The 14,056-nt window shown below is 39.4% G+C and overlaps 1 protein-coding gene across 21 annotated transcripts in view; it reads right to left on the bottom strand.

The window, feature by feature from the left end:
- Positions 1-14,056, bottom strand: part of MAGI2 (membrane associated guanylate kinase, WW and PDZ domain containing 2) — a 1,584,028-nt gene that overhangs the window by 536,719 nt on the left and 1,033,253 nt on the right. For all 21 annotated transcript variants that reach the window (XM_070071222.1, XM_070071223.1, XM_070071215.1 and 18 more), the window contains one exon: positions 7,557-7,767. In XM_070071222.1, the coding sequence (XP_069927323.1) occupies positions 7,557-7,767 (211 nt within the window). The remainder of the gene's footprint in view (positions 1-7,556; positions 7,768-14,056) is intronic.

The raw sequence follows: 14,056 nt of genomic DNA on the forward strand, positions 1-14,056 counted from the left end.
AGGAGGGAGGCGGACTGAAGGAGCGAAAGGAAGGAGGAGGGTACACTTCTCCAAAGTGTACCTATAAAATCTGCTTTTTTATATTAATAAAAAAGTGGAAAAAACTTGTTTATATAATCTACATATGGGCATCAGATCTTAGACACTGTACTTAAGAATCAGTTTAGGCCGGCGGCTCACTAGGCTAATCCTCTGCCTTCGGCGCTGGCACCACGGGTTCTAGTCCCAGTTGGGGCACTGGATTCTGTCCTGGTTGCCCCTCTCCCAGTCCAGCTCTCTGCTGTGGCCTGGGAAGGCAGTGGAGGATGGCCCAAGTGCTTGTGCCCTGCACCCACATGGGAGACCAGAAAGAAGTACCTTCAGATCAGCACAGTGCCGGCCATAGTGGCCATTTTGGGGGTGAACCAACGGAGGGAAGACCTTTCTCTCTGTCTCTCTCTCTCACACTGTCTAACTCTGCCTGTCCAAAAAAAAAAAAAAAAAAAAAAAAAGAATCAGTTTAATAAAAGAAGATATCAGTGATTGGAGTATTTATTTGGATTAAAACTTAAAATTTTCTTACAGATTGTACACATTCTATTTTCCATTCTCCTTCCCCCCACCCCCATTCACTATGAGGTTTTTTGGCCAAGGTACACATTCCACTTCTTTTTCTTAGGTACACATAACTGGAAAATTAAGAGTGACCCAAGTCAAACCTAATTTTAAGAGGTGTTCTCCTTTCCTTTCTCTTCTCTTCCTTTCTTTATATTGCTATCAAGTTCAAAACAATATTTCTACTACTGCATCAATATTGGAAATGGTTTCTTTCATCAACTGAAATTTTATGAGTGGAATAAGAAATTTTTATTAATAAACACACTTTTTTCCTTTGCTCCATTTTCTCTAACAATAGTCAGACTTAAAACAATGAGACAAGTGCTCTCAAAAAGCCAATTCTGAATCACCGCCCTTAACCAATGGTTAAATGCTATTTTCTTCCTGAGGAAATACAATGCCAGAAGAATGAGACTGAAGTCAAGGGCATCTGACTTCATGAAACACAATCTTTTGAACAAGGTCCACAGAGTCCAGGTAAGTATTTTGGACTCAACAGCAATTTTCAAAATGTGCATAGAAGTTAATGTCTGAATAGCAATAGCTTCATAGGTTCAGAGAAGGCAATAAAGACTGTTGATTGCATTATATATATATATATATATACACACACTCAAATATATATGTACTCTATATATTTCTAAAAAATAAATATTAATTTTAAAGGCATATAAACTGATGAGACTGAGATAATAAAAAAATCCTCACAATTGAGTATATCATTTCCCAAAACACTTTTACTTCTGTATCATCATTCCCAAACAGAAGGCCTATCAAAGAAAATGACTGGATGTATCTAACTGATGACTTAAAGTAGAAACTTTTTGAAAGACTTTATTTACGTAACATTTCACTGTCTTTATTTTCCATTTATACATAGATAGTTCATACAGAAAACTACTGTCAAAATCTCCAAGGTGGTTATATGGTTCCCAAATAGTATTCCTACAATTTTTCTTATATATAGGGATATGTGAGCTTGTCATATGACCTTTCATGTGGTTAGGAAACATTTTTTAAAGAGGTTTTATTATAAATACTGCTTTGGATATTGTAGGTGTTAAGTTGCAAAGTGTTCTGTCTAAAATGCTATTGTCTGAGAATAGGACCAGAATTTGGTGCAGGAACAAGAAAACAAATTGAAAACATATGCAATGTATCCACTATTTTTATAAAGTAAATGGCGAAAAGTAAGCCTAGACCAGCTTTTGTCAGTAGGAGGGACATGCCAAGTAGAAAATGGTTGCCTGAAAATCAAAAAGATGATTTTAAATTCCTCTCCAATAAATTCTAACTTATTTTATCTTCTATTTGATAAATAAAAAGTTTAAATTTGTTGGAAATTGTAACTGGTGGTTTATTTAAAATTAAAGGAATACAGAAATAGCAACAGAAGAAGAAACATGGACTAATTGTGTGTTTATTTAGAATTTACAAACAAATTCAGTTCTGACAAAGATTTGGAAACCATGTATAGCCATGGCATTTTTCAGACATGATTTTTCAGTTTTAAAAGCCTAAGTTTAAAAATCCATTATTTAAGATGACATAGTATTCACTGCCATTCAGAAAGATGGTAGTAAACAAATAGGCTCTTGTTGTCCTTTTTGTTTTTTGTGAAAGCAATAGCAGTCTCTTTTGTGTCACTAACTAAACTGACTTCCAAAACAAAGAGGTAATTTAATGGGATTCCTAAACCATGTTAATCCAGATTAACCCTGTGGCAGCTCTTCTTTATGTAACATTTAGCCTCTGGAATAGTGCATTTCTGGCCAAGAAACTTATAAAACAAATATCATTTGTAATATAAAGATAACTCTTCTCAGTTGATGTTTGTGTACTGGAAAGGAGTATGGAATAATGGGGTTGCCTCAGTAGAGCTGTGTGACCTTGGCAATGTTAATTTGCCCAAAGTTTCTTAGAACCTCATCTATAAAATGGGGATAAATCAAGACTCAATTAGGGTAGTTATGATATAATGGATGTAAATTAGGCACCATAGCAACCTGGGTTAAGAACAAGGAGCTGAAAACAGACCACAGTCTGTGAAAGCTTGAGCCTTGTCCATTTTGTTGACTAATGTATTTCCAGAGTTTAAAATGGGTCTTAGCACATAGTATGTACCCAATAAATATTTCTTGAGTGAACAGAATCAAAGAAACCTTGGCTCTAGCATTTCTTGATTATGTGATGACTTCTTGGTAACTAGTTACTTCTATCATCCTCAGCTTCATAAGTGAGGATGAAAGGACCAGATTGTAAATGCTTGGCATATTAACTAAAATTATTAGTGTAATCTGAATAAAGCCTGAGGAGACTGGGCACTCAATATATGACAACTTATTTTATATTTATATATACTTAATTGGAATTTATAATTAATATTCTGCATACTTAAATATGTTAGTAATGATGTTGTTAGTCAAAGAAACTACTGGTTTTATAAATATACATTTAAAAGTATTGAAAATTGGTTCAACATTAGGCATCATTACCATTTTAAAGCCTGTTTGGAAAAGGGCATTTACTCACAAATTAAAATTATGCTGTTTAAAAGTACTTTCTCAGATATTCACCTTTTACCATTAAAAATCATTGTAAGTGATAAGAAGAAATATTCTTTGATCATTCATCAATGAAAGCATTTTGAAGAACACAGGAAGAACAGCTGCGCTCACTAATTCACCAGTGGTGAGCACAACAGAAAAAAAAAAAAAACCCTCATGTTTTAAGTGCAGAACTTCTAAAGGACTGAGCCATTTAAACTACCTTGCAATACCAAGTAAATCAATAAATATTTCAAAATATTATTGCATAGAAGACAGATGGACTTCCCCTTACCTTAATTCAAAGTCCATCATATACTGAAAGCTAATGTGTCAAGTGCTGATAGTGTTCCCCCGGTTATTCAGAAATAAGTGTAAAGATATACATATGTATTACTTTTCTACACAGGAACAAGGGTCCTGCTCCTTTGTTTCCCTGCATTCAGGGGATAGAATCCAGGAAAGGTCCCAAGGAGCATGGGTGTGCCCTGCCGGAGAGGGACTTCAATTTCACTGCTCCCACAATGCTTTCCCTCTGGCTCTTTCACCTTCCTTTCCTAGTACTCTGCCTCTCCTTTTCTTTTTTTTTTTTTTTTTAATATATTTATTGACAAATAAAAACTGTATGCATTGTATTCTTAAAAATTGCTGACAATGGATTTAAAAATTTTTTTTCTAAAGATCTACTTAAGAGAGAGAAACAGTGAGCAAGTTTTCATCCACTGATTCACTTCCCAAATGCATGCAACTTCCCAAATGTCTGGATCAAGCCAGGCGGAAGCCAGAAGTTAGGAACTTCATCTGAACCTCCCACATGGGTGGCAGGAACCTAAGTACTTGGGCCATCGTGCTGTGGGGTAGCCCCTAGCTAGGTCTGGCACAGGCTCTTATCTGGACACGAGGAACAATTTGAGGAAAGGAAGGAAAGGTGAGCAGAGAAGATTCTTCTAAAGCAAAACCACATGCTCAAGAATGAGTACAGGCAAGCTTGGGAGGAAAAAAAAAAGCAGCTGACAGTGCCTTTTTAAAGTGTTCTCACCATACACAAAAAATGTCAAGTATATGAGATAATGCAGATCAGCTTGTTTCAGTCATTCCACAATGTGTGTGTGTATACATATTTCTATCTTGTTCCTTTTAATCTTGCTCTCTGTTACCAGGACTCTGCTTCAGGGTTGCCTCTGGGTCACATCTTGTTTTAAGAGCTTCTTAATCCTTACTGCATAACCACACTGCTTGCCCTGTCTCTGACTCCGGCTCTGCCACATTCACTTCTGGGGATTTTTGCAGCATAGAGTTTGTTCCTATCAGGATTTTTTGGGATAGTAACAGCAGAGGTGCTCACTGATCAGTGATGGTGGAAATGTGGATTTTTGTCAAATGTCTTTAAGGAATGGAATGGGGAATTCCAGAGCCAAGGTGAAAGCAGGCAGAAGTCAGGGACAGAAGGAGGGAAAAGGAAAGCAGAGTGGAACGTGGGCAGAGAGACAGGAGACTTCTGTGCCAGTGGGAAGGAGTGCAAGGGAAGGGCCAGCCCCCTCTGCTCTGGGGCGCCTGCACTCATCACACAGAAGCCTGAGATTCAGAGGCAGCTTTTTTGAGGCATGGAAATGAAGAGAAACCTGGCCCAGGATGCAGGATGGGCTGGGATGCCACGCTGTGTGCAGGAACCTTCCATAGCAGCTAACCTGATGCTGCCTTCACTACATCCTCCCACTCGGATCCTTCATGGTCACTTTAGCCCCAACCTAGACATTTCATTCCCCTTCTCCCTTAGCACCAGCTTGCTCACCACAAATGAAACTGTCTCCTCTGTTTCATGTGAATTTCCCACTTTATCCTATCTCTGCTCCTAATACTCAAACCATACATTGATCTTAATACTTACACTTTACATTGACCCTCCTCTCAAGTATTAAGGAGATTGAAAAAAAAAAACAAACAGAAAAAGGCGATCATTTGCTCGCCTTTCAAAAGCACTAACATTCCAGCATAACCAAACCAGGCCGTTACTTCCCAGGCTTCACCAACTAACGTATACTGCCGTGATCCAGACAGCAGACTCCTGAGCAGTTCTGAGACATCCAGGGACCGGGCCTTGGTAACACCACTTCCGTTCCCCAAGTGCTCTGTTTTCCAACATTCTCTATGGTGCTTCTTTTTACGTCTTAGGCCCTACGCCAAGCTTACCTCCTCTGAACAGCATCACAAAATTCAGAAATTACCAGCTAATTGTTCATAATTACCATCCTCTTCCCTCACAGGACAGTAAGTTTTAAGAGCTGGTATAGAATATTCAGTCTTTCAATGATGACACTGTGTGACTGACTACAACAACAGAACTGCTTTGCTAGATTCTCTCAAGGCCAGTCATGGCTCCATTATTTACTATACTGCACACCCAGAGTCCTGGTTCTGTCCTCCAAAGTCCCTTTTCTTTACATATCTAAAATGTGACACAGTTCAAAGAAGAAAGTTAACCTCACAACCACAGAGAAAGAACATGTGTAACTGCATTATTGGGAAGCACTTGCTAAGGACAGTTTTTTAATCAACTTATGCTCCCTTCCTTCTATTATTTGCACAAAGCCTTGTTCCTCCTATACATACAATAAAAATTAAAAAAAAAAAAAACCTTGCCATCATTTCCTTGTTCTGAATATCAGTTGCTCCAAGTCAATGCATGGCCTCACTTCTAGGATTTATATATCTGATTTCTGGGCTGCAATGATGTCATGCTGTGCTCATCAAAATCAAAAATATGTTTCTTGATATAAATATAATGCGGAGTTTTCCATCGGTCACATTTGAAAAACTCTACTATGACTGTCTCTTTACCAATTAATTTATAAAAATGTTCTTTGTGTCACTGATTTTAGCAATAAAACAATAATGTAAGAGATTTTTATTCTTTTTTTTTAACTTAGAACGTTTGCTGAGAGGTGAATGCCAGTGATTCATTTTCTGCAAAACACTATTTTTTCTCATCCATGTTGGTGTCAAGCAGAGCACCAAATAATTACCTGATTATATATTCCCTGGGCCACACGTATCAGAGTTTCCAACTTCACGTGAGAATTAAATATTGGCATGTGGTAACATTTCAATTTCACAACAGACTTCTGCCTATGGAGATCTAAGTCATAACTCACTCCAGGTTGGGAAAGGAAATCCAGTTTTAATATTTTTCTTGAATAATCAGAGTTTACATATTTGCATATACTGTCAACACTGAACACTTCAGTTTCTGCATTTTTTTTGTCTCTAAGGTTTATAGAACTCTGAGGGAATAAATGTTGTTCATGTACCATATTTGTAGTTTTTTTTTTCTTTCTAATGAATTGTGGTTGTCTTATACACATCAATAATTTATTTTTAGGGTAACATAGTTAACTTTGGAGTTCCTTTAAGAAAGGCTAATCTACTCCTAGAAATAAAGAAAAAATAAAGCTTTATTGTTGAGAAAATAAATGAAAATTTTGTATTTTAGAAAGAAGTAAGAAAGAAAAAAAAGATTAGATTGCGCATCACCACAGAGTTCAGGATTAGCCTTTCAGTTTCCTTGGGAAGTCATAAACATGTCAATCAGCAGATAAAATGTAATGTAATAAAAGGAAGTAGAATGAACTATACAAAACAGATTATTTTAGAAACACCTGGACTCAGGGTCAAATGCTTTAACCTTTTTCTTTTGTGATCAGCAAATATTTTGCTTTAAATTGTTGTATCCTGGGGCCTGCGCTGTCATATAGCAGGTAAAGCCACGGCCTGCAGTGCCAGCATCCCATATTGGTGCTAGGTGGAAACCCGGCTGCTCCACTTCCAATCCAGTTTTCTGCTATGGCCTGGGAAAGCAGTAGAAGATGGCCCAAGTCCTTCGGTACCTGCACCCACGTGGGAGACCTGGAAGAAGCTCCTGGCTGCAGATCGGCCCAGCTCCAGCCATTGCGGCCATTTGGGGAGTGAACCAGTGGATGGAAGATCTCTCTCTCTCTTCTTATGCCTCTCTGTAACTCTGTCTTTCAAATAAATAGATAAATAAATAAATCTTTAAATATATATTGTTGTAACCTATTTAACTGAACAGAATAGTAGGCATTTCTGGCAATGTAATAATTTGGTCTTTGAAAGAGCTGGATAAGCATCCAGTAATAACAGCACATGGCAATTTGCCTTTTGAGTCACAACTGTAATAGATGTGACAATGGAATTATTTAATTCATTTTTGATTTATAGTTATACTCTAGGAACAGTAACTGTTAAGGCACCATTCCATTCCTCTCTGAAAAAGAAAGGAGCTATTACCAGAAACAATAAAATTTCATGTTTTTTTTTCGCCACATCTGCTCTTGCTATATCACTTTTATTCTGCCATGACCTTTATGGAATGGTGAAAACAATAAATACACTCACTCAATGAAGTAGACTTCGCCCTTCTCTGTGTAGGCCATTTCCCAGTTATCAGGCAATGGGTCCGAGTCCTCACTCTCTTCAGGCTTGGTTGGCTTTGTATCCTCCATGTGCTCCTTCAGCTCCTCAGGCTGACTGTACACTGGCGCAGGATAAGGCTGGGAGGGGGTCTCCCCTGAGGCACCTGCACTCTTGTCTTCCTGTTCACTGGATTCTGTAAGAGAATGGGAACACGTGGTTAGTCACTCCAACCATGGCCACTTGGCAATGAGTATGGAGTATGCTGCACCAGGGGATATACCCTATGAATGCTAATAAAAAATATTTTCAGAAAAAGAATACTTGCAAACAGCTCCAAAAATGATCACTAGGTCCATTTGCATTTTCATTTCATTGTTGTTTACCTAACTTGAGATTTATTATTTCTAATTTTTAAACAGATATATTTACTTATTTAAAAGGCAGAGTTACAGATAGACAGTAGGAGACAGATCTTCCATTCACTGGTTCACTCCCCAAATGGCTATAACACTCGAGACTGGGCCAGACTGAAGCCAGGAGCCTGGAATTACATCTAGTCTCCCACATTGGTGGTAGGGGCTCAAGTACTTTGGCCATTTGCTTCCTTTCCAGGTGAATTAGCAGGGAACAGAATTGGAAATAGAACATCTGAGATTTGAACTGGTGCCCATAGGGGATGCTGCCATTACAAACAGTAGCTTAACTCACTGCACCACAAGGCTGGTTCCTGAACTGGAAGTTAAAAGATGGAATGTAAGGACTATTCTACAACACAGGTGTGGTAGATAGAATAACAACCCCTAAAGATGTTCATGTCCTAATACATGGGACATGGGAATGTTACTTCATACAGGAAAACATTTGCAATTGTGATAAGTTAAAGGCCTGGAGATGGGGGAAGCGATCTTTGATTGTTCAGTCAGGCTCCACGTAACTATAATCCTCCTTGAAAGTGGAAGACGGAAGCAGAAAAGGAGAGCAAGAAGGGATGTGATTCCTAAAGAATGACGTAGAGGGATGCAATGATGATTACTCTGAGGAAAGAAAAATGGATGTAAAAGCCAAGAAAAATGGGACTACAAGCCAAGTTGAAGCTGGAAAAAGCAAGGAAGTGAATCATTCCTAGAGACTCCAGGAACACTGTCCTGCCAACACTTTGCTTTGTGCCCTTTGAGACCCATGCTAGACTTGTACTTACCAAACTGTAAGATTATACATCTGCATTGATTTAAATCACTAAATTGTGGTAATTTGTTACAACAGCAAAAGAAAACTAATGTGGGGAGCAACTGGGAGCAACTCGGACTAGACTAAGTTACTGGAATTAAGACTTATTCTATGCATCTGCTTTCCCACAATATGGCGCTGAGAAGGGAAACAGCTTCTACACAGCTGCCTCCAGTTCAACCAATAAACTGTGGGACCTGCTCCTGATTGGAGGAGAGCAGCGTACTCGGCATGTGGGTAGCAGAGTTGGGATTGGTGGAAGAGGACTATAAAGGAGGAGAGAGACGGCATGCACCAGGAACATCTAAGGGGAACATCTAAGGGGAACACCTGTGCAGCCCCCGAGAGAGCCGGCCGGCAGTGTGCCGCTCCCCCACGGAAGTGGGGAAAGTGGCCAGGGGGAACCGCCCTTCCACGGAGGTGGAAGGGACGGTAGCCAACCCGGGAAGAACCAGCAGCAAACCCGGGGAGGGCCGAGCAGACAAAAGAACAGCGCAGGGTCCTGTGTCGTTCCTCCGTGAAGACGGGGAGCGACAACTAATACAACAGAACAAAAACTAAAAGGAATACCTAGCTTAAGAGCAATGAAAACAATTCTGGAGCACAGACCCAATATCCCTAATATGAAAATAGCAGGAGTTCCAGAATGAGACAAAGGAACCCAAGGGGAAGAAATAAGTCAATAAATGGTATATGACAAAAGTTATGTAAGGTTGAAACACCCAACTGCAGACTGATGTGGTTCACTAAATCTATGGTCAGATTAATGAAACATGTAGATCCCTGAACACACATAGTTGTAGTTTCCAAACTACCATGTTAAATGAATAAAAATGATTCCTTAGGAGGAACACGAAATAGAAGATCACCAGACCTTTCATTATTAATACCCTATATTCAAAAGATAGTAGGGTAATAACTAAACTGGCCTGAACTTAATCAACTCTGTCAAGAAAACATTAATCTAATCCAAAGAAAGTTACTTTTGAACATACAAAATTTCTGAATGTACACTACCCATGTATCTTAAATCAGGACAACATCTGAATTATCCTAGGCACACATGATGAATGATCAGGGCAGAAATCTCAAAATATGGGAAGAAAAGGAAAAAAATACAAGATAAGGATAAATGAGTCCTGTATAATATAGTGAAATGTAAATGGAAGATTATCACGTTTCTGGAAATTTGTAGTATATACTATTAAAGACAGATTCTCAAAAGAGATTAAAAATATATGGAACACCTAACAAGGCCTGAGTCTTAAACTTCTATCTGAAGATGACCTATGCTCTATAAAGAAATTATGAAGTTCTCACTGGGTGACATATCAGAGAGTGAGTACATACCATTTTCAAGGTTACTTTTTCATCAGATTGAATTATTGGGCAAATATTTTGGTCAAGGTGTAGGCTTAACTCTATAATGGAGATATTTTTAAACCATCCTATAATGTGTATTTTGTCTAAGCTATTCAGTATTTTTTTTCCTTCCAATATGCTGAGATGTATAGTTTTTATACAATTTTAAGTGTCATAAGTGCGGTCTAAAGAGAAAGATAGTCTCAGAGTCACAGGCAAAGCAAGTCTTCTTTCCAATATTTGCAAATGTGATCACATCAGAGACTTCTTTCAGAGAAATACAGAGATAAAGAAGGGCTGGGTTAAGCAAGGCCCTATAAAGCATGCTCAGAACTTGGGATTGTATCCTGAGAACAAAGAGAAGGTGTTGCTATATCTTACTCATGGAGATGACAAAATTAGATGCTCATTTTTCATGAAGACCCTCTTGAGTATTCTGGGGGATTCAAGGGAGGGACCAGTGGAGGCTTTTAGAGCAGCAGGAAGTTAATTTTGTACTCCAGACAGCAGATGGTGGTGGTATGAATGTTTAGAGTGTAGATTTTATATTATTTTTAAAAATGGACAAATAAGGAAAAATGGTAACACTGGTGGGTGGTGAAGTTATTCACTGAGATAGAGACAGTGGTGGTGAGGAACAGAACTCTGGGGCAAGGAGAAACCTACGGATACAGTTTTGGGCACACTGAGCTGGAGTTCTACACTAAAGTTACATTGATGTCACCTCTAGGAGTTCCTGGCTAGAAAGAATCAATCTGAAAGAGTATAGCCTACCCTACAGCTGGATTGCATTGTAATTTTTATATTTTTTCTTTCTTTCTTTTTTTTTTTTTTTGTTGTTGTTGACAGGTAGAGTGGACAGTGAGAGAGAGAGACAGAGAGAAAGGTCTTCCTTTACCATTGGTTCACCCTCCAATGGCTGCTGAGGCCAGCGCGCTGCGGCCGGCGTACCACGCTGATCCGAAGCCAGGAGCCAGGTACTTATCCTGGTCTCCCATGGGGTGCAGGGCCCAAGCACTTGGGCCATCCTCCACTGCACTCCTGGGCCACAGCAGAGAGCTGGACTGGAAGAGGGGCAACCGGGACAGAATCCGGCGCCCCGACCGGGACTAGAACCCCGTGTGCAGGCGCCGCAGGTGGAGGATTAGCCTATTGAGCCGTGGTGCCGGCCTGCATTGTAATTTAAACCAGGAGAAAATGAAATTGCCTAGAGAGCCAGGGTGAGGAGTGGAAACAAGAATCCCTAGAACAGTTATCTGAAGAATCCTAACATTGAGCAGTCACTGAGAGAAAGAATTGGCAAAAGGAGATGAGGAAACAGCAGCCATGGAGGCCATGGCAAAACCAGTAGAACTTTACACCATTAATGCCAAGCCAAACACCTGTCTGTGGCCAGCAAGACAAGGGCAAGGCATCTACTGAAATTATGAACATGGCAATCACTGGAGTACTGAAGGTGTAGAAGTGTACAAGCCAGATTAGAATGGGTTACAGAACAAATGAAGAGAAAGTATAAAATATGTGGGTGGAGAGTTCATTCAAGAAGCTTACCTATAAACAAATGGTTTTTCCAACTACATAATACTATTAATTTCTCAAGAGAAATGTAAGATATTTCTTTTAAAAATTTCTAGAGTTTCTGGAGAATCCTTTAATCATATTTTTATTTATTTGTCAGATTCCTGAGCAAAGTTCTCCCAGTTTATCTAACTCATTTGTTTATGCATTCATTTCTTTATTATTACTTAATTGACCAATGCTTACACTAGAAATCATGAATTTAATACTTACATTGTGCAGGTTAATCTGAGAAGAGTTTAATAAGGGAGACAAAAAGATCTTTTAATAGGCTATTGAGAATTGGGTTGAGCGAGAAGCAATAAATGGCATCTGCTTCCTCCATCTGAACAAGGACAAGACACAAGTAGAGCAAGTGGAGAACCACAGCATTCCCACATTTACTATTCATAAAGGCTAGTTTTAAGATGTAGTTTATAATGAAATTCAGGGCTTCCAGGGAAACTCGATCAGAACTGTTTATTCCCTGGCAGTGCTGAACTGGCACAGGCCCACCCCCCCCGCCCCATGCAGAAGCAGAACCTGCTCCTAGAAGAGCAGAGTAGAACATTAGAAGGAAAAGGGGAGCTGAGTGAAGAAAGCCCAGAATCTTGTTCCAAGTCGTCTCACTGAGATAACACCCTCTACCTCTCGTGGGCCGAGCGAGCCACGTTGCCAGTAGGGTTCAAACTCATTTCTCTCCTAGATATTCATGGCAACCCAGGGGTGGAGCAGTGGTATATGTTATATATAACGAGTCCCACAGGAAGGATTTGTGAAATGATACCCAACCACACTAAAGAGTTGTTTGAAATTTTTGAGAGAGACAGCGTAGCAAGTAAAGAACTTAAAGCAGCTGAGGAACTCAAACATTTCATACTCAAGGAGAGAAGGAACTAGACTTATATTTCCTATTTTACCACAAATGGCATTAACAAACTCAATAAACATTTCTTGAGAGCCTACTAAATGCCAAGAACCAAGTTCGACAATGTGCCATAAAGGAGAATATGATCCAAATACCGAATAACTGTTTGCTAAGGTGGCCATAAGGAAATACCACAAATGGAGTGGCGTAAACAGCTACAGTCTCACAGCTCTGCAGGCCAGAAGCCCTGCATCCAGGCATGGGCAGGGCCAGGGAAGGAACTGTGTCAGGCTCCTCTTCTGGCCCACCTAGTAGTTCCCTGGCTTGTGGCAATGCGACTCCAGGCTCCACATGATGTTCTGCCTGTGTGCATCTGAGTTCCAGCTTCCTCTTACAAGCACATCACTTACATATGATCAGCAGCCCATTCTAGTTTGCTGTGATCTCATCTTAAGTAATTAAATTTACAGTAACCCTGGGGCTGATGTTGTGGTGCGGCATGCTAAGCCACTGCTTGCAATGTTGGCATCCCATACTGGAGTACTGGCTCAAGCCCCTGCTACTCCACTTCTGATCCAGTTCCTTGCTAATGTGGCTGGAAAGGGAGTGGAAGATGGCCTAAGTGCTTCTGTCACTACCACCCATATAGAAGGCCAGGATGGATTCCTGGCTCCTCCCGTAAGCCTGGCCCAAACCTTGCTATTGCAGCCATGTGGTGAGTGAACCCATGGAGGGAAGATCAGTTCTCTCTCTCTCTCTCCCTCCCTCTCTCTCTCTCTCTCTCTCTCTCTCTATATATATATATATATATATATATCTCCAATAAATAAAAAAAATCTTCTAAAAATGTGCAATGATGTTATTTCCAAATAAAGTCATATTCGTAAATGCTGGAAGTTTGGATATCAACATAGGCATTTGGTGGGCAGAGTGGAGGATGCAGCAGAATCCAATGTGTAAAATGGCTTATTAGATTATTTGTTCATCTTATAATTAACTGAGTCAGTATTTACTTCGTATTGAGTTGCAAGTTACTATTCCATCAAGTACTGTTTTATGCCACATCTTAGCTGTTCCCTTGATTAATAAGGAAAACAGAAGTTACGTTTGCTGCATTTTGGATAATATGATGTTGTTTGTCTTATGAATGTGGCTTAAATTTTTAAAAACAAACATATATATTGGGTACTGTGTAAGTAGCTAAGAAATTGCCCATGAAGAACAGAAGAGACTTAAACTAATAAAGGAAGGGAAAGAATAAGAAATTACATGCCAATCATGGTGCCTGTGTCAAACATTCCTGATGGTACCCCCAGCCCCATGGAGTTCAAAATAGAAGCACACACATGCAATCATGCCTTCACTCACATTTTATATATATATATATATATATATATAATATATACATATATGTCAGATTTGTGGCTTGAGAATCTCTGAACTATTCAAATTCTGACTAAGAAGGAGC

Source organism: Oryctolagus cuniculus, chromosome 3 (assembly GCF_964237555.1).
Source record: "Oryctolagus cuniculus chromosome 3, mOryCun1.1, whole genome shotgun sequence".
Classification (NCBI taxonomy): domain Eukaryota; kingdom Metazoa; phylum Chordata; class Mammalia; order Lagomorpha; family Leporidae; genus Oryctolagus; species Oryctolagus cuniculus.